The sequence below is a fragment of the Amphiura filiformis genome, chromosome 20 (genome assembly GCF_039555335.1).
Source record: "Amphiura filiformis chromosome 20, Afil_fr2py, whole genome shotgun sequence".
In the NCBI taxonomy this organism is placed as follows: domain Eukaryota; kingdom Metazoa; phylum Echinodermata; class Ophiuroidea; order Amphilepidida; family Amphiuridae; genus Amphiura; species Amphiura filiformis.
In genome coordinates this window covers 58761827-58784242 of record NC_092647.1, presented here as the reverse complement: position 1 = coordinate 58784242, position 22416 = coordinate 58761827, and the positions used below count along the sequence as shown (strand labels likewise).

The 22416-nt window shown below is 38.1% G+C and overlaps 1 protein-coding gene across 3 annotated transcripts; it reads right to left on the bottom strand.

Moving 5' to 3' along the window:
• Positions 1-1786: 1786 nt before the first annotated feature.
• LOC140142442 (uncharacterized) lies at positions 1787-21515 on the bottom strand. 3 transcript variants are annotated; one of them, XM_072164415.1, is made up of 11 exons: positions 21343-21515; positions 16973-17421; positions 15893-16230; positions 13995-14150; positions 13123-13270; positions 12271-12443; positions 10304-10378; positions 8178-8622; positions 7481-7530; positions 5862-6139; positions 3428-3541 (listed from the first exon to the last, which is right to left on the bottom strand). In XM_072164415.1, exons 2-10 carry the CDS (start codon positions 17408-17410, stop codon positions 5866-5868), a joined length of 2097 nt encoding a protein of 698 aa, XP_072020516.1. In that variant the 5' UTR covers positions 17411-17421; positions 21343-21515; the 3' UTR covers positions 3428-3541; positions 5862-5865. The 3 variants fall into 3 exon arrangements, with proteins under 3 accessions (XP_072020514.1, XP_072020515.1, XP_072020516.1); XM_072164413.1 differs by lacking the exon at positions 5862-6139 and having other exon boundaries at positions 1787-3541; XM_072164414.1 differs by lacking the exons at positions 5862-6139; positions 12271-12443; positions 13123-13270 and having other exon boundaries at positions 1787-3541.
• Positions 21516-22416: the final 901 nt, after the last annotated feature.

Genomic DNA, 22416 nt, shown 5'->3' with positions numbered 1-22416 from the left:
TCAAAACAAATGCATCTGGACATGTATTTCAAAGCAAATGCTTCTGGTCACATATTTCAGAGCAAATACTTCTCATCACATATTTCAAAACAAACGCTTCTGGACATGTATTTCAAAGCAAATGCTTCTGGTCACATATTTCAGAGTAAATGCTTCTAGCCACATATTTCAGAGCAAATGTTTTTGGACATGTATATCAGAACAAATGCTTCTGGACACAGTTCAGAACAAATGCTTCTGGAGACATATTTTGGAGCAAATGCTTCTGGATACATTTCAGAACAAATACTTCTGGTCACACATTTCAAAACAAATGCTTCTAGCCACATATTTCAGAGCAAATACTTCTGGACACATATTTCAGAGCAAATGCTTCTGGACACATATTTCAGAGCAAATGCTTCTAGCCACATATTTCAGAGCAAATGCTTCTAGCCACATATTTCAGAGCAAATACTTCTGGACACATATTTCAGAGCAAATGCTTCTAGCCACATATTTCAGAGCAAATACTTCTGGACACTACACATATTTCAGAGCAAATACTTCTGGACACATATATTTCAGAGCAAATGCTTCTGGTCACATATTTCAGAGCAAATGCTTCTGGTCATGTATTTCAAAGCAAATGCTTCTGGTCATGTATTTCAGAGCAAATGCTCTTGGACACATTATTATTTCAAAACAAATGCTTCTGGTCACATATTTCAAAACAAATGCTTCTGGACATGTATTTCAAAGCAAATGCTTCTGGTCACATATTTCAGAGCAAATGCTTCTAGCCACATATTTCAGAGCAAATGTTTTTGGACATGTATATCAGAACAAATGCTTCTGGACACAGTTCAGAACAAATGCTTCTGGACACATATTTTGGAGAAAATGCTTCTGGATACATCTGGTCACATAATTCAAAACATATAATTTATATGGCCATGTGTTTTGAACTCGCCACCCATAGCGTTACATCACAAATATATGAATTTTTACACCAATCAAGTTTCAAATTAAAATATCTCCACAATTATCAACCCTAAACTAGCAAAAGTATACATTTTTGGAAAGCTGAAGGCATAAGGAATGTAAAAATACATATTTCAACTCATTATACAGGGTGACCTTGAAATTATACAGGGTGGAATAAAAAAATTCCGGATACAAAAAGGGTTACTTAATGCATTGCTTATCACTAACTTGCAGTAATAAACTGAAAGTAAACAGCATCTATTTAGTTAGAGGATAGGGGGAGCCTAAAGACAATAAAAGAAAAAAAAATCACAGCTGTTTGGTAATCTTGGAATACAGGGTGTTCAAAAGTATGTTAAATTTTTTTACAATTTATCATATTTTGAACTGCAACATTTTACCCCTAACCCATACAGAAAAAGTAAGTCCATATTTAGATTCCTCATCAAATTTCCTATCAGAAAATGTATACTTTGCCTATGATAGGATAAGTACCGGTAATAAAAATTTTACAGCAACTTTTAGATTTTGAAGACATCCGCATTACTTACTACAGTGTTTAATATGAAAACGGGTGGGTTTGTACGTAAAAGTTTGAATTTTATAGACTAAACTAATCATAAAGAGTTCAAAATGATTAAAGACAATTAGCAGAATTGTTTAGCTGTAAATTAAGACCAAAACCAAGTTTATAGCCCCTGTAGCAGTGAATTTATTCAAGTTACACACATGAAACGTCAAGCGTTCCCATAGAGTTTGTGTGTACCGCTTCCCTCCTCCGCTTCCCCCCTCCACCACCCTGACTGCTCACAAATCAATCAACCACAGCTTCGTTAGTTGAGAAGCTATATTCTTCATATTTACAGGTTATTTAGTGGTATTATTTAGCTTTCAAATGAGACCAAAACTATGACATAATCTTTTTGTTTAGCCGAGGTATGATGAATTGAACAGATCATAATTTGAAAATACGTAACACCACCACCATTTTTGGGTGGCGAGTTCAAAACGCGTGGCCATATGCTTCTGGACATGTATATCAGAGCAAATGCTTCAAGACACATTTCAGAGCAAATGCTTCTGATTACATATATAAGAGCAAATGCTTCTGGACACATATTTCAGAGTAAATTCTTCTGACACATATTTCAGAGCAAATGCTTCCGACACATGTTTCAGAGGAAATATTTCCAGGTTTCAGAGCAAGTGCTTCTGACAGAAATTTCAGGGCAGATGCTTCTGGACACAATTTCAAAGCAAACGATTCTTGACACATATTTCAGAGCAAATGCTTCTGGTCACATATTTCAGAGCAAATGCTTCTAGCCACATATTTCAGAGCAAATGTTTTTGGACACGTATATCAGAACAAATGCTTCAAGACACATTTCAGAGCAAATGCTTCTGGTCACATATTTCAGAGCAAATGCTTCTGATCACATAATTCAAAACATATGCTTCTGGCCACGTATATCAGAGCAAATGCTTCAAGACACATTTCAGAGCAAATGCTTCTGATTACATATATAAGAGCAAAGCTTCTGGACACATATTTGAGAGTAAACTCTTCTGACACATATTTCAGAGCAAGTGCTTCTGACAGAAATTTCAGGGCAGATGCTTCTGGACACATATTTCAAAGCAAATAATTCTAGACGCACATTGCAGAGCAGAGAGCAAATTGCTTCTGAACACATTTCAGAGAGTCTGGTCACTGGTTGCCCACATATCAATTCCATGCATCTTTTTCTTGTGCGTTTTCAAGCTCACATTATGAGCAAATGCTTCCGAGCACAAATCACATTTGTACGGTTTCTCTCCTGTGTGAACTCTTCGGTGGTATTGCATGTTGGATTTTTGCGCAAATCCCTTTCCGCACTCCGGACACTCGTACGGTTTAACAGTAAAATGCGTGGCCATGTGATTGCTTAAAGTCCCTCCTCTACGTAGTTCCTTTCCGCAAATTTCGCATATATACCGTTTACCCTTTTCTGTGTGTGTCAGTCTCACATGGTTGTGCATCACCATTTTTGAAGAAAGCAATTTGCTACAAATGGGACATTTTACCTTGTTCTTAGCATCTGCTCTGGTCTTACATGCTCTCTGGTGGTTCTGAAGTTTATTGGTATTCTTGAAACCCTCTCCACACAGTTCACAGATAGTATTTTTCGGCGCATGACTGTCCATATGTTTTCCAATTAAAGGATAAATTTCAGGAATGTATTCATTGCAATAAGGACAGAGTCTCACCACCTTTGATAGCTTAGAAACTTCTATGTCACTGATGGTTAGGGATGGGTCCACTTCTCCCATCATTTTAGCTTTCACCAGTTGATCTTTTTGACATTTTGGTTTTGGCACTGTCTGCTGACTGTGTACTTCTAGTATGTGTTGCCTCATTTCTATGAGTTCAGTGCACATTACATTGCACACCCGACATTTGAGTTTAGATGGCAACAACCTCCAATTAACCGTGGGAACAACAGGCTGCTTTGGCTTCTTTTCTTTCTTTTCAGCTTTGTGTTGAGTTGTTTTCTTGGCGCTTGTCTTCTTACCATCTGCCTTTTTCAAGGTGCTGAAAGATCAAAAAAATAAAAACAAAACAAAATATTAATGATAATGATATACAATTATACATATGGCCGTGCGTTTTTGAACTGGGTACACCAATAGGGTGGAGCAGTACTTTTGTGCGAGATTTGTTGTGCTAATTCTTAGTATTTTTAAGTCATGGGTGTCACCTACCTAGACAAATTACCTATCAATTTAAAGCTTTTGATGAGACCTTTGTATTGATATCATAACAATTTATGTAGCATAAACCATTCTAAAGTTATTTTGATTTGAGTGAAAACATGACGGGGTGGAGCCGAGGATTGATATGTAAATACAACTAAAAATTTCAAAAAAATGGGGGTATATTGATATATTTGCTCTTTTTAATTGGTTTTATGTTGTAAAGACTTAAGAACAATCATTTAGAAACTAAAAAAGGTAACTCTGTCTTTAAATTTAGTGAATTTCTAGTGTAAATCAGTTGATTACAGAAAATGCCTTCAATTGCACTGTTTGTGTGTAAATCCCTATTCGGAATGCCTTAAATGTGTGTTTCAAATATGTTCGCACACAACAAAACCTGAAGCAGGTATCACAATAAGGTATACATATTTTTAAAGCTCTTGAGCCAAGGAACTCAAATATGATGTTCTTTTCAGCATAGGGTATAATATGTAAAAAATATATCTCACTGAAGATCGAACATTTTTTATGGAAAATGTTGCTATTCAACTTCCACTACCTCCCTAACCAATATTCCTACTGGAAAACTAATATCATTTTTGGATTCCCTGTTTAATTTCCTGTCAGGAAATGTATACTTTTCTTGTAATTATGGGTTTAGTTAACAAACAATTATATTTGTATTAAAAAGCGTGCATTTTCAAAGAGGAAAAAAATTGGAAATTTTGGGTACCGAAAAATCTACCAACTCAAAACACATGGCCATATGTAATTTACAATACAAAGAGGACAAAGATGGGAATTTTGTCATAATAATGGTTACCTCTGGTTTCCTGAATGATTTTTGTATTCAAATACATGCCAAGCACCCACAACTTGGAATATCTGCAGTAACTTAGTCATATAAATGAAGGTGCAATTTGGGTGTAAAAGGGCCACTAGAATATTTTCAAGAACCAATAAGTAATTAGGACATAATCATGGTAACATTGGTTAAAAAGTTTAAAAGTTCCCAAAATAATTGTGAGGGCGCTTCATAGCTGTTGCTAAGATGTTGTTTTTATGTGTGTTAATTTTGTGCCTGATTTTCTCCATTTCGTATTATTTCATATTTCATCATACCAGAACACTAGTGAGTACTTTAATCATGTTACTTAAAGATTGTTGAAGATGGTAACCGACACATCAAATGAAAGAGAAATGCACCTTTGGTAGCATGAAATATCCTGATTCACACACATGAATAATTTGAATGTTTTAACTCCACCGACTAACTCATTAACCAAACTGCGGACAGGGCTGCCTGGGCCTTTCTTCAAACAGGTATACATCCATGTTGATCCGTCATGGCAATAAGCGATTCATATATTTCTTTTATTGCATAATAAATTTTTCTTTGCTTTTCACAGTCCCCTAACACCCCGTGGCACTGGTACTAAAGTACAAAAGTTGCTGGTCAAAGACTATTTTAACATGAGCCCTAAGATACTGGGGTCTATCTCCCCTTGTCGGTGGTAATGTGAAATGATAACGCATATGCAAGTCACACAAGGAAATACTGATTTGATAACAGATTTCACAGATTTGAATTGATTGTGAAAAAAAATTGTCTCAAATCTGTGACATTACTTTCCCAATCTCTAACACATTGCAGATTTGACTTTTGGATATCCCTAATGTATTTCCAATTTGTTTGGATGTCAGGCCTGAAAATTATCAAACCCTTGATGGTTCCCTTTCCAACAGCATAGCTGACTGTAAAAACATAAGGCCTAAAAAAAATGTTTGATTGGCATAACATTAAAAAAAATTAGGGTAGGTATAGGTATAGGTAGGGATTTTTTTTAACTTTTAAAGCTGTAAATTGCGTTTGATAAAGGTTTTGGAACTTCTTTTTTTAAATTAAATTAATTTTGTATATTTTTTTTAACATTTTTTTTTGTTTTGAAAAAAACTTAATTCTTCTTTTTTGCTGTGCGAGACAAACTCATACCCTCCTCTCTGCTTCCTTTTTTTTTGCATAAAAAAAAGTCAGGGTCAGGCTTATTTTAAGGGTAGCTAGGGTTACACCAATCAAACAATTTTTTTAGGCCCAAATCATTTCAACCAATAATGTATGATTGACAACAATCAGATTGAACAAACAAGCAATATACCATGTCATGAATCTCCTGAGTTGATAACAGCTGTAGATATATTAGACTTTGCAATAGGCGTCTCCTGCACTGCCATTTCTAATTTTTTCTTACTTCTACTCTTTTGCTGTGCGAGAAGAACTCTTGCCCTCCTCCTCTCTGCTTCCTCTGCTGGGAGCTCGCAAGATGATACATAATAGCGCCTAACTCGATTTGCTTCTTTCAGTCTCCAAGCAGTATCCTGTTTTTTTCGTTCCCGATATCTCTTTTGCTTCTCTGCGCTATTACGGCCAGTCTTACTGCAGAATTAAAACAAGAAGCAATGCAACATTTCAGGAGAGCGTGGCGCAATGGTTAGGGTACTTGCCTTTAGTGCATGAGGTCCCGGTTCGATTCGGCGGTGGCGATTTGCTGGGATATTGACTTGGAAAAAAAAAGTCTGAAATTAATTGGCAACTTCTGTAGATTAAATTCAGACTTCCGCTATCCCCATGGTTCATTTAGAATTGGGTAAATGAATCATGAAAGTACTCCGTCCTTCTGAGGGGATGTTAAGCCGTCGGTCCTGTGTACAGAGAGCCATACCTGTACATGTATCTCGCAGTCAGTTTCGAAAAGAGTAGGGTGTTAACCCCTGACTGTTCCCAACCCGTCCCGGTGTTCAAATGGACCCCAATGGAAATAAGCTTCAATAGAGGCTTTCTTGGGTTATCCAGATCAAATCAAACATAGTGCCCAAATTTACTTTTTATTTGAACGCTACTGTATTGCCTGTAATAAACACCCCTGATTTTTTTAATTAATGAAAAAGTGACCAACATGTATAAATGCCCATGTCATATCATGTGAGTAAGCTTAAACTGGCATTTGCTTGTCATCACCATCGCTAACTTGCATAGACAAAACCTATTCTACCTTAAACTTCCATCCAGTTAATTACCAAATAGTAGAATTTTCATTTCAAGTACTACGTAAATCACATTCAAGTAATTTTGTAACATTTACCGATAATTTGCTGTTTACATGGGCACAGTCATATAGTTATAACCCGAAATAAATCAGATGTGAGTGGCAATTAGCAATTTTTGCCCTGATATTTAAGCTAACGTAACGATTTTTGCATTGAAAATTTGCCTCTCGTAACCACCCCGTCCCCCACCTCCTTTCAAAAGAAATTGCACACATCGGGTGTTTATTACAGACAATACGGTATGCTTAGCTTAGTATGCAAATATGCCCAATATCTGTTTATAAAACCTGCCCCCACATTGAGGAATAAGTATCAATTTGTTACTTTTCAGTAATGCTAATTATATCACTGTTATTTTGCATCTTGTTGGACAGCACCTAATGCACTTGTACTGAGATGATGCTCCAAATGCACATGCCAAACAGAGGAGTGTATTAAACACATCAATATCTCAATAGGCATGCATTATTTTGTACAATTTTACTCCCAACAGGTGATACGCATATATTAACTACTACAATGTATAACCAATTGGTTTTCAGAATACCATTGCATTCTATTCAGTTCTCCTATGTTGTTTTTAAAGCCACATTTCGTGATAAATAAAAATCCGTGAACTTCATGCGACTCTTTTGTGGGAACAGGTTTCAAGTTCTTGTCAGATACTTACATTTTTGGTATAGTAGTCTTCTTCTGGCTGTCTTTTTTTTTTGAGTGAGGCTGCATTGATCAGAGAAATGCAGTGAGAAATTGATATTAGACATGTGCCACATTTTTCACATCCAGGATCTAAAATGTTTTCCCATTTTCTACAGTAGCACCTAATGTCATTTCTATTCAACTTCACCCCATTTTAGTTTGCCAATGGTTAAAAACGGGGATTAGCGACCTATATAAAACCACAACAGCTGGTGCATGACATTGTAGAGCTTAAAATTGAAAACAATTCAATATACATGCAATTTGATATATTTCTTCAAATTTGGAATTCTTTAGCTAGAAAATCTGTTAGGTCTACCCATATGAAAACCGTTTTCCTTTCATGATATCTTTCATGATAACCAATTATTAAAAATTAGAACAGAGTAAAATTAAGAGTAATAACTTAGCCTTAACATAAGATTCTAATGGCTTAGACTTGTGTCAAGTCTTAGAATTTTGTGACTGCAATTGTATGAAAACATACAAAAATGCATGTTTTTAACCCTTATTTAAAGAATTGGCTCAATATTTATTTCCAGTTAGTTCCAAATAAAGGATTAGGATTGGAATATATTTCACTTGGGAAAAGAGGACAACAAATATCCTTGCAGTTGAAGAGGTCTCTCACAATATTTCTCTCAGATCACCTTCATTTTACTACATACCTTATAGTCCGAGTCATCGCTATTAAAATCTTCTGCCGGATCATAATCAGCGGAAGGATCATAATCTGCACCAAACGGATCATCTTCTGCTGATGGTTCATCATCTTCCCATAGATCATAATCAAAATCCTCCTCCTCCTCTTCCTCATTTCTCTCCATTTCGTCCACTTCATCATCTCCTGGTTCTGTTTTTATAATAGGCATATCTTGTTGCTTTGATTTGTCTCTTTGCATTGCTCTTTCTCGTATTTCATCCATAATTTCCTCTGTTCTTGTTCTTTCACACTTCACTTTTTGTAGTTTGATCTTTTTTGATACACTAGCACTTGGTTCATATTCTACACTGTCTTTGCTCTTCTTCTGATGCTTATATTTGGAGATTGGAGTTGTTGCTGATGCAGCACACACAGAACCTATTTGCGAAGATTCTGTATTTTCAGATAGTCTGCAATGAAACATTCAAGAGTACACATTTGGCAATTAGATATAAATGACTAATGGCAGCGGAGGATTAAGTCCATATCCAGGGGGGCACTCCAACTTTGGAGGTGACGCGTATGTAGGGGTGTTAAGACCCCCTTTCATCGCTGTCACCCAAAGACCCCATATTTTTTATGAACACATGCTCTGTCACCCAAAGACCCCCTATTTTTCCATTTGATCTGTCACCCAAAGACCCTAACAAGTTCAATTTGAACAGCAACTTTCATTTATCACTGATTTTGTTCCTTATTTTGAAAAAACAAAGAAATTTGAAGCCATTTAGAACTAGAAACCCAAAGATTCTATTTAAAAACAAGGTCATGTTCTCAACCAATGACCCCATATTTTTTACATTTTGCTCTCACCGAATGCCAAAAATCATGCTCTCACCGAATGCCCCTTAGTGCGAAAGTGCCAGCCCTACTACACCTATATCCATTTCAAATTGAAGTGCCCCACCCAGTCCATATCTGGCATATTGACCCTGTTTATTTGATTACATGGAATAAATTGTATGCCTAAACCAGCCAAAAGGCATGAGATGTCAAGTTCTTCCACTATTAGGCTCTTCCACTGATGGCGGCGCCAGGATTTTTGGGGGGCGGGGCATGGGGAAAAAGTGAATTTCAGGGGGCAAAATCAACAAATTTTATGCAAAAATGATGTAACAAGTTGAAATTTTCGTAATTTTGGGTTTTTACTGGGGCAACAAGGGGAAAGAGTAATGACTGCCGCCACTGTTTCCACTACATATATAAACATGCTTAATGTGGCCACTATGGATTGTACAAACACTGACTGCTCATGAGTGATTTGGTTGAATCTATTGGTCCCCTAGGTGAACTGGAGACTGTGGACCCATTTTTCCACTGAGATCAAGGGAAAATAGTAGGCACATGGTCTCCAATTCACAGCAGGAACCAATGGATTCAACCAGATTTAGAATTGCCCATAATGATGATAGAATTGCCCCAAACTATAGGAATAGCAGACTGCTTGGATACAACATTGCATCACATGATTACATTCAGGGGCATCGCTAGACCAATATGATTCGGGGGGTGTACAGCATGTTTTGTCGACGGAAATATTTTGTGAATTGTAGAACCACATTTTTTTAAGCCAGGCCGGCGCTCAAGAATCTAAGAAGTGGGTGGGGGTAGGAGTCAGAAAAAATTTCGCCAATTTTTTTTTTTTATAAGTAACTACTAAAACAATTGGTCTATTACGTAACAACAGCACAATTTCGTAACACAATAAATTGTTTATGACTCTTAAAATTTGCCGACAATCACACAGCTTTGGCTACATTTGCCGACAATCACATGGTTTTGACGACAACAGTCAATTTTTGCCCACAAAATTGTGTATTGGGGGGTGTCACACCCCCATACCCCCTCTAGTGACGGCCCTGATTACATTGCATCGCATGATTGGTCAAGAACACTGATTGGAAATGCATTCATTACAGCGCTATAAGCTTGTATGACATACATATTGCATTTCATAAACATTCCTATAATGTCCTCAAAGTAGTATTACAAATTATGGTAGTGAATTTCCGTAAGAGCCATTATAGCTTGACCCTTGGTGTTAATCTCAACAATTTAATAAAAGCAATGAATATACCTGTTGGGACTTACGTGTGATCTTGTGAATCATCCTGCTTCCACGTTTCTCCAAGAGCTGTCTGGGTAATTGGTAGATCAACAAAATCCCTTTGGGGAAAACAAAGAAATGAAATGATAGAATTAGAACAAAATGATCATCTCAATTCAATCTGGCCCAGTCTATTCGCTGATTACTATGGCTTACTCCCCATTCCAGAAAAATACAGCACTAATTTTTTTGGATTAAAAAAACATTATTCGGTTTTGCCAAATGAAACGAAGCTAAATCCTAATCTTTTAGTTAGTCCTAACTGGCAATGAAAGTAAAATGTTAATATTTGGTCAATTTTTTGGAAATTAGGGCCAAACACATGCATTTTTGGAGCGTTTTTCTAACGCTTTGGTAATCTGTGACAACCAAACCCAAAGACTTGAACAAAGACTAATTTCAAGTTATGCATTTTATTTTTGGAAAATTTATTTTCCAATCTTTTTCATAACCAATTAGCAAAAATAACATATAATATTAAAATCATCAGCTAACTCTTACACTATATTCAAGATTTTAAATGCTTAGACTTGTGCCAAGTCTTATTTTGTGACTACAATTGTAAGAAAACATACAAAATTGTCTGTTTTTGGACCATTTTCCCCAAATTGAAAAAAATAACAGAATTTGTCTTTTAGCTGTTTCATTTGCCAAAACAGGATAATATTTTTTTGGATTAGAAAATTAGTGCTGTATTTTTCTGGAATGGGGAGTAAGACACATCATATTGAACCATTACTCATCATTCAGGAATGCAACTCTATATCCAGAAACTATATCAGCATACAGCTGGAAATTAGAATCAGCTCCTAAGTTTTTATGCAGGCAAACCAAGAAAACAAGCAGTTAGTTCCTTGTCCAGGAGAATTTTAAGCTAGCTCAGTTATATTAGGACTTAGGTGACTGCGGGGCTCAAACTCGTATTTGATTGAGCGACTCATCCAAAATGACCTGAAAATAAAATGTCTTGTTAATGATAGTAGATTTAACACTCAATAGCAATGTCACAACCAAACACCATTTCATGTTCTTGTTATATGTATTTGTTATGATATAATTGTAAGGTCTTGGGTTAGAGATTTGGGTTAAGGTAAGAATCAAAATTAGAGTTTGGATTTTTGTGGCATGTTTGGCTAAATGTGGTGTTAGGGTTAATATGGCACATGGGTGAAATGGGAAATTAGTATCATCTGAGCCAGAGATAGAAATACTAGTTTGTGTCTGACGTCACTTGTCAATCAAATTCAGAAACGATATGTTTACGATTTGTCATGATGATTGAAATTTCTGAACGCAGCGGTAAAACAGAGTGCCCTATGGTTAATTGCGAGCCTTCAAACACACAAACCATCTTAAAAGTTGGGTCTTATAGGCAAAATATCTACTTCTCAATCATGAGAGCCTACTTGGGTATGCATAGATATTGCATCGAGCATACTACACAAAGACCACATACTTACTGCGCAAGCACATCTTTTGAGAATTGGCCAATCACGGTCTTTGGTCGCATGATCATGTTGTTCCACGAAAAGTATGCTGACGCAACAGCACACATTAGGTGCATCCTCTCATGATCGAGAATTAGATATTTTGCCTATAGTAATAGGAAACTTTCTTTCCTGAAGGCACCATGTCAACAATGCCTACATGTAAAAAAATAGCATTTTGCCTTGCAAAAATATCTTCATTTTACAAGTTACTGGCCAATCACAGATTTTGGGGATTTTAATCGTGCAAACTAGTATTTTTACATCTGGCTCTGATTATAGCTATCGACCACCTTGAAAGCTACATTTCTAGCACCATCTTTTATCATCATCCAGCTTTGTTGTTGTTCAGTCAGCTTGTTTATCAATTTGGCTCCTTACTGATCCTTGTTTGCTATGCTGTTGTTGTCATTCATACAGTCTTGCATCACATCAGGGTCATTGAATCCAAGCCTTCAACCCACCTTGTATCAGACATCGTCTCCGATACAACCGCACTCATTCCATCCAACATTGCTTCAGCGCTAGATGCTGCTGCCATTTTCCTGCTACGATGCCGGACCATACACTCTCGTTTGGACTGCTTGTACGCATCCCACTGTTCTGGTGTACGCTGACTTTTAGAAGCATAGTATTTCTATGAGGAAATTGACATTTTTACAATGAATATAAAGGTTTGCATATCTAAACTTCTTCTTTGCTTATATACATGTACATCATCAGGTGGAATGTTTTGACATTGCTAATTGGGTGTAATCAGAGGGTGATTTAGTATTTCCCAACAGACACTTGTAAACTACATGTATATAGCCAGGCAAGCCATGGTCACCTGCACACCGCTTAGATTCCTGTGGCTAAAATTAGAATTTTCAGTTATTTCAACTGTAATTACTCTGGTCCATAGTTTGTGTGAAATATTCTCCAAAAATATCTTTTGTTGTCATATGTGACACAATCTGGTCCATGTGGTCCAAAATAGGAATTTTTGAAAATTGAGTTATTATAACTATTACCTTTTAGTACAAACTGGAAACACTGAAAACATGTATTTTATGGTTTCTTTACTCCATATTTTTGCCTTTTTTTCAATTTCAAATTTGTCGCCTTTGGCCTACATTGTACATGGACCAGATCGTGTCACATATCGATGAGTAGGAACTGCTCAGTGATAGTTAGAAAACAACATCTTGTCAATAGAATTCAATTGGATTTGGTAGCTCAAGTGACAGTTGAAACCCTGGTGATACATGGTGCAATGCATTATGGGATGTTGTTAAATCATCCTCTGGGTGTAAATCTACTAATCATTAACTCACAGTGGTACGAGCTGCTTCCTTTTCACACCAATTTGGATCTGTCAATTTCCGTCTGGATCTAAACTCCCGACTTCTTTGCTTGCGCTGTTCCCTCTCTGCTTCAGTAAACATGCGTTTCGGACGTTTCTGTTTTGAGGGCATAGCGATACTGCAAATGAATGATGGCAAAACTTGTTCAAAATATGTCCCCTAAAGATGTTTTTAAATTGTTCAGTTATTTGCTGTGTACCAAGAGTGACCTGGCATGACATTAATGTATACATGTTTGCATCAAATCAGATAGAACATTCATATACTAAGCAACTCACCTCATTTCTGACCGTGCACTTGTTCCTACTTCAGTTGTAGCTCTAGGTTCTGTTCTTAGCTCTATGCACACTCATATTTACTGACCCATTCACCCAGACTCTAACCGTGTGCTTGTTCCTACTTCAGTTGTAGCTATACGTTCTGTTCTTAGCTCTATGCACACTCACACATACTGACCCGCCACTCACCTCATTTCTGACTGTGCACCTGTTTCTATTTCAGTTGTAGCACTAGGTTCTGTTCTCAGCTCTATGCACACTCATATTTACTGACCCACTCACCCAGACTCTGACCGTGTGCTTGTTCCTACTTCAGTTGTAGCTATACGTTCTGTTCTCAGCTCTATGCACACTCATATTTACTGACCCATTCACCCAGACTCTGACCATGTGCTTGTTCCTACTTCAGTTGTAGCTATACGTTCTGTTCTCAGCTCTATGCACACTCATATTTACTGACCCATTCACCCAGACTCTGACCGTGTGCTTGTTCCTACTTCAGTTGTAGCTATACGTTCTGTTCTTAGCTCTATGCACACTCACACATACTGACCCGCCACTCACCTCATTTCTGACTGTGCGCCTGTTTCTATTTCAGTTGTAGCCCTAGGTTCTGTTCCCGGCTCTGTTCCTACTTCATTTATAGCTCTAGGTTCTGTTCCCGGCTCCTGCTTTATCATAGCGGCAGAGTCTTCAGATGTCATCATGGTCAATTCAAAACTGTTTAAAAATAATGTAAGCAAACAACTGATCAATCAATCAATCAGATTCACGTGGAAACATATTAACAGGTGAATGCTGCTAGTAGATTATTATATTAGTGGCATGGTAACATCAAAGCTCACCCAGCTAGATCAAGAATATGCTAAGACTATTTGGAAAACTTCTTTTGCAACTGCAAAACTATTGAAAAATTATGGGTAGAAATAAAGACAGTAATCTTAAGGCAAACAGGAAAAAACAAAGCTTTCTGTATTAAACAGACATCTTGTTTGGATTTTATAAAGAAAGTGAGACGAAAAACCAGTTCATTAACAAATTGATTACAACTGGTAAGCTTGAGTATCAGTAAATATAAATTTATGGAAAGCATCCCAATCTGTTGGTTCTACTTAAAAAAAGAATTGCATTTCTTGCAATATTGTATGAAAAACAAAGGGTAATAAACTATTATGAAATACAAAAATGCTAAACCTGTTAGAAATTCCTGTTTTGTGTCGTATATCGTATAATGTATTTCAACTTAACATTGATGCGTGTAAATACTTTGAACGCACACATCACTGATGCGTTAAACGTTCAAGAAAAAAATTCAAAATACACGGAATAACACATTCCTAATGCAATTTCATGTGAAATTATACATAGATAAAACACCAAAATCATGACAAAAATTCCAGTGACTTCCTGAAATACACGGTGCACAATTCTGAGTGATGAATCTAACATAACATAAAATCATGTTCTTCAAATTAGCAATGAGTGTAATTGGACTTATTTTCTACTTCAATTTAAAAATCTGGTACACTATACATGTTTCATACACTCCTAGATAGTGAGAACCAATCAGAGCAAACGTTAGTAAATTACTAGCCATGCATAAATGTTGTTGCACGGGCGTGCACTCCGCGTAGTATGCGCAGTGCTTTCGGACGCATTCATTTTACTTACGGGTTGATGCATTTATATTTGCTTGCATCTTCCAACATTTTAGTGATAATTTTGTTATAAAAATGCAAAAATCTTGTGTATGAAATAGAAAAATAAATGCGTACATGTATCACTTGTTGCTTGAGAAATTGTACAAAATAATGCACTTGTCCTGAGATGTTGATGCGTCTAATGCACTCCCCCCTTCTGGGCTCGTGCATTAGACGCATCAACATCTCAGTACACATGCATTATTTTGTACAATTTCACTCCCAACAAGTGATACGCATTTATTAACCTACATTGTATAAATGGTAAAAATTGTAGTATTCTACACACAAACAGTGGAATAGCTACTTTCAGAGATGTGGGAGGGCGAGTTAGCACAGCGGTAGTTCCCTCGCTTTGCACCACTGAGGTCCGGGTTCCAGCCCCGGCGCGGCCCAAGGACTCATGTGCACTTGGTTTATCCCGATTCCATGCTCGCTCTCGTAGGTTTTCTCCAGGATCTCCGGTTTCTTCCTGCTTTCAAAAATTCGGTGATTAATTGTTTGGTTATCAAAAACTTCCTTCACCCAATGGAATTTGGGGAGCTGCACAGATAATTGGTGGATGTTACAATCTAAGTGCGGATCTGCGCCTGAGGTTCGGCTGCAACTGGCCTAGATGATGCGATGCGATTGTGATGATTCACCATGGCAGCGAAATTACAGCGCTTTGAATCCTTCAAGATCTAGCTGGAAAAAGGCGCTATATAAATCCGAATTTTTTTTAATTTTTATTATTTTATTTTATAAATGTTTGAGCCTTACCTTTCAAGAAGAATAAAGAGAATATCCCGGAAGGAATCTACTCTCAATCTCATTTTAAGTTCACACAGTCGGTTATGAATGTCAACATCTAATTTAATGGTCTTTTTTTTCTCTCCTTTCTCCCTTCTCTTTATTTCATACAATCGCCTTTGTTCTTTCCTTTCTTCTGGAGTCTTAGAAGGACGTCCTCTGCGTTTCTTAGGAAGTGTCTCAACTTGAGGCTCAAGGCTAGGTTCTTGTGCACCTGCTTCATAATCATGTGGTATTAGAGGCTGTGCATGTGACAGTGTTAATGGTATTGGTCCAATATCGCTGGGAATTGTGTTACCGCTCATTTCCTGAAAGAAAATGGGTACAATTACCGAATAGGGTGCAACTTGCTAGACTTGAGTCCGGTCCTCATTTACGGAGATTAGGGTTGATGTAGCCTGTAGGGCAGTCTTGTAATAAGACTAGTAGAGTTGCACTCTATTCTGCAATCACTCCAGAAAATCTTTGAACAATTTATTGTATTCAAATGTGAAATTAGTTCTTTTTGCACAATTCAAAGAAAAATGAAGATGTTAGATTTACAAAGATATTTATTGTGTGAATATGCCCTTGTCCTTTTGTAGAGTGAATGGGGGGATATAAATGATGCAAGCCCAAAAAATTATGATTTATAATATTATAAACCTTGGCACAGTCACACTGACAAAAAAAAGATCAGGATTCAGTGGGATTTGAACCCCAAACCTCGCGATTACCGGTCTATAAATAACTTTACTGCAACTTTCACTGCTTTAAAGTATAAATAACTTTTGGAAAATATTCTGTAAATAAACAGACTATTGATCACTCCATTGGATGGCTATAAAATACTAACATAAAAATGCAGTCTGAACAGAGGGGTGTCCAGGTGTCATTAGGATGCCCTATTTTCTATTTGGACACCCTAAAATTCTGATTTTTATAATGGAGTGAATAGGAAGTAGACACCCTGATTTTGTAGAATAAGGTATTTTTTGACCATTTTGGACACCCTAAAGACACCCTTCTGGCTAATGCCTTGAGTCTGAAAGATGACTCATTAACACTTACAGGTACAGGCTCATTCGTAAGTGACGAATCTTCAATTCTGCTATATTGATGAGCTCCATCTGATACCAAACCTGCTTCTGGATTGACAGGCTGTTTCCCATGTAATGTTTCTTCATCAATTTGACTATATTGCTGATCTCCTTCTGATGTGGATGCTGCCCCTTCTGAGTTTACAGGCTCAGTCTTAAAGGTATGAAATGTTTCTTCTTGGATGTTGCCATCTTGCTGTTCTCCTGATGTGGATGGTGTTGGTTCCAGTTTGAAAGGCTCTGTCATTAGTGATGGTTCTTGGATTTTGTCATCTTGTTGTTCTTCTAATGTGGATATCACTGCTTCTGCATCAAACACTTCTGTCCTATGTGAAGATTCTCCCTCCATTTTTCCATCTTGTTGTTCTCCTGATGTGGATGGTATTGATTTGGGATTGATAGCAGACATCGGGGCACACTCTATAGAAAATACACACAAAAGAATTACAATTGCAAAGTAAAGTTTTGTATAAATTCACATTTTGGGCTTTTGCCAATATATGCTGGATGTACACTACTACATTAATTACGTCTATAGTGTTTGGGCCCTGAACATGTTTAAAACAAAACTGCCAACAGGTTACAAGGAGGTTTTGCTTTAAACATGTTCAGGGGCCAATGATGTATCTAGGAGGTTTTTCCTGCCCAACAACGATTAGTTCAGGGTTGTAACAGCCCAAATCAAAGTGCTTGCTAATTTACCATCCAGAAAACACTTGTTGGTGTGTCACCTGTTGATGAAACTGGTTTAGTTACAAAACAACAACAATCAAGTGAATGTTATGAGCTCAAGTATGAAATGTGTATCTATAAACAAAATTGCCAGATTATGAACGAAAAAATAACAATAATACCGCCTCTCTAGCATGCTAGTACCAGCTGTCGTAACTTAAACTACAAATTTTGAACGTTTGTGAACTTGTTCTCAAGTTGTAATAATTTCTAGGCAAGTGACTCCAGGATTTATTATTGCAGTTTCATACACTCCTATATCAAAGCAGCCAATCAGAAAGCGGTTAGAAATGTAGGTGGAGTGCATAATTCAATTGTGTATAATAATGTGCACTCCGTGTAATACGTGCAGCTTTTGCAGATCGCACGCATTCGCTTCGCATGGGATCGATTCATTTTTCTTCTGGAATTGACGCTGGTATTGTTACCTACCCACGTCGGTCAAGCAGGTGTCCTGCTAGGATGCTGAATGACCTGGATTTTGCGGATGATATTGCCCTGTTGGAATCTTCCACAGCCCGGGCCCAGTCGCAGTTTACCAGGACTGCAACTGCAGCAGCAGATCTAGGGGGGCCTTGTCATCAGCGCACCCAAGACAGAATATATGACTGCAAACTGTAATGCCCAACCAGCACTTGACGTCTATGGTAGTAGCCTACCATCAACCATGTCACAGACTTCAAGAACTTGGGTTCCAAAATGGCCTCTAGTGCTGGAGACCTAAAAAGAAGAAAAGCACTAGCTTGGACAGCTTTCTGGAAACTGGAATGCCTTTGGAGAAGCCCATCTCTGCCAATCGAAACAAAAATCAAGTTGTTTGAGACAACTTGTGTTACTGTCTTTCTGTACGGGTACCCCGGGTGTGAGTCATGGGTAATCACCAAGGACATGGAAAACAAGATCAATGCCTTTGCAACATCTTGCTACAGAGTCATGTTAAACATCAAGCGTTTGGATCGGATTCCAAATGAAACCATTTACAATCTGACCAACACCACTCCACTGGTAGCCAGAGTCAAGATTCTCCAACTCAAATTTCTCGGCCATGTACTGCATAATTAAGACGACGAGCCTGTGAAAGATATATGGCCTTTAATATTCCACCTCATGGGAAGAGGAAACCGGGATGGCCACGCACACTGTACAGTAGTATGTCTAGCACCTCATGGGTTGGTCGAGAAACACTAGCAACAAATTTGCTCACGGATGCCCTCGCATTAGATTTGCGTTAGAGAATATGCTCGAACAACTCCTGGGAGATACTTAAGGGATGCTGCAGGCAAACAAAATTGTTTGGCTTGCCCAAGATCGCAATAGTTGGAGAAAGCTTGTAGTCACCTGCTCCGCAGCCGACTGATCATGCATGCATGTCGCAAAAATATTAATATTGACAATATTTAACAACCTGCTTGACCTCTCCATATATTCATACATTGCTCACCTGTGTTTTCATATAATATTTTGTGGTGAAAAATGATTAGAAATGTGTAATTTGCAATCATTTTTGGAGCAACGATTTCTTCGAACCGACGGCCAAGTGTATACGTCGAACAACTGAATTACAAGCACAACGTATGGACCAATATATTTTTGTAAACATTTTAGGCCTATAACAAAATGTATATTTCGTATAAATTGTACAACTATATGACCTATAAAAGTTACCTGTTATCAAAGTGTCCGCAAAAAACTGGTCATCGCAAGTATCGTTGAAGCTGAAAACTAAGGATATTCACGCAGGGACAGGCCAAAAACCTTACCTCGATCGTAAAATCCAGCCGATGCATGTCATAAATAAAATAAAATAATTCATTATTGCATTGTGTAAAATAATGTCACTGATTGTGTCCATGTATTGTTATTGCACCTGCGATCTCGCGCTAGAGCAGTTGTCAACCTGAATTTATACTCGATCGCTGGATCACCATGTGAATTCGCCTCTCAAAAACCTCTACGAGGTTGTTGCATCGAGCACGCTGATGGCTTAGCAATTATCAAAGTAGTTTTGTAAACCAATCAGGTTAGACGTACTTTACTGGCGAGTCACATTAATTAATACCGTTAAAGGTCGTCGCGTTCATTGATTGGCTTACGATTTCAAAGAATGGCTTTTGCAACCAATCACAATACGGGTTATATGGACGCCTGTCGGAAATTTTGCATACGCCCACGATGACGCTCATGCCCCGTGCTACACGAGACTGGCTTTTCTGCTAAAGTGAGCGAGTGGTATAAAGTCAGTTTCACACCTGTGGTTTAATGGAGCACATCCACAGCGCATTTGACAGATAAAAATGAAATTGGCAATTCTGAGCAACGGGATTACATGAAATGGACGATTATGTAAGTTATTCTACAGGATCGGTAATAAAATTAACAGCTGGTCTGCTGTATTTGAAGTGCATATTGAAGTTTGTAAGTTTGTGACTTCGTATGTTACATGCAATTGATATTATAGGTATCCCAGGCAAACCTTAGTTAACACATTTGCTAGTCAGCGAAATTCGCCGAGACTGGGACCCAAACACAATGCATTTTTACATAGAAATTTGAATTTTTTTCGAGAATAGGTCGGTGAAGTAAACCTACATAAATATGTTTTCAATACTTCACTTGACCCAAATATATGAATTTTTATGGTGATAATCAAGTCGCACATGAAATTTTTGATTTTGATAAAAGATCCAAAAAAAAAAGCTGCTATCATAATGAGACTAAGATCTAGAAACACCCCTAAATGCCGCTTTTGGGAATTTTGCTATCTGAATCTTTTTGATGAAAGTCAATCTTTGACAAGATGTAACTTTGTTACGGAAAGTGCTATGACAAAAATGTTTTCAGTTTTGGCTTTCTTTACTCAAGGGCTTTAATTTGATATGTAAAATGGTGCAGTTTGATGGCAAATTTGAATTCACCTAGCATACCTAGATATTAAAAGGAAGCTTAAATTGGCAGGCTCTCATGCAATGTATCCGTCTCTTCCGAATATACATGTATATGGACGTTCAGGGCAAGTCATACTGAAGTATGACTTGCCCACACAGGGTATAGGCCAAGTCCCGGGCCAAGTGTGTATGTGAAATTGTGAATGCACATTAAACACATACATAGCACCTGTTGGAACTCCCGGTCTGTACACCCAATCGAATGTGTGTCATCGGCCCGATCATCGGCCCTCAGGAACCCATGCCATGGATTCGATCCATGTACCCGGTCGGAGCCGGGAGTTTCAATTATTGGAACTGGGGAAAACATAGCTCGTTCACGTAGCGGTTTCGTTGTCCCACTGGCCTACTAGCGTAGATTGCCTGGCGATCGGAGTGTTATCGTCAGAGCACCTCGGACTAGGGAAAACAGGTCAAAACAAAGGATTCGATAATTTTTGATCGCGTATCGCGCATCGGACGTGAGGGGGGAACGCCAATTTTTTTCCAAAACGCCCATTCCCCCCTGCCGCAAATAACGATCGGTCCCTAAATAGCAGAGATACAGAGCGTTTACGGTAAAATAATAAGACTACATGTATCATGCATGCATGACTGTCATGACTGTTGAATTCGTATGACATAAATTATTTTTACTGGATGCAAGACCTTTAATCGTTCTTACCTCAATTTTCCAGTAATACGATTAGTCTAACTGTTTCTCCAAATGAAGCTTCACACTACACAGCCTATATTGGCGTCAAATAATTAAGAAGTATTGTAAAACTAACCATATTGCTGCACAAACATGCAAATATTCTGGTTTATTTTCTCGATGTTTTGATTAGGGTTGGGTCATATCGTTATACCTGATATCGATATCGATACAGAGGTGATCGTTACGTCAATACCACCCAACACTAATGGTGGGGCGGGGCGCCAAGCGCCACTGGTGGCCTATTTTCAAAGAAAAGGAGTGTGGGCGGGAGTGTATGTAGGTAGCCAGTGGCGGCGCTACGGGGGGAGGGGGAATTTGCCCCCCAAACAATTCTTGCCACCCCCCCCCCCACACTTTTGAGGAAAAAACCCAAATTTACGTAAATTTCCGCTTTTTGCGGCAATATTGCACCAATTCCCCCCCAAATTCATTTTGCCCCCCGAAAAAATCCTGGTGCCGCCACTGTGGGTAGCACCCTTTTTGATTGGATCGAGTTTGGGAGCCTATTTTAAGAAGATCGAGATTGGCGGCGAAAGAGGGCCCAGCATATTTTGTTCTGATTTGAATAGAAAGCGACCGTGAAAAAATAGACTAAAATCCAATTTCAGCCCGATGAAGCTGAAATTAGTTATGGAAAATTTGGCTATCACAGGCATATTTTGTTCCAAAATGTGATGTTTCCGGGCTAAAAAGGAACATGTATAGCCTACACAGGGCAATTTGGGGGCCTCCAAAATTTGGGGGCCCTGGGCCCGGGCCCAACTGGCCCAATGATAAATCCGACCCTGTCTATGCCCGGGAGCCTATGCATCTTCGTTTGGCACGATTTTACACACCTGTCCTTAATTTTGTTCAATTTGTTCATTTTAGCATTGAAATTGCATTTTCTTTCGGGCGCTTCGCGCGCATTTGTCCCCAAACATTTTACATGTAGGCCTACCCTTCTTGGGGAGTGGAACACGGGACTGCACCAGTCGGTATTTGGAGTATAGTATTGGGCATCCGGCTCCTTCTATATGACAGCATAAACGCCACACCTTC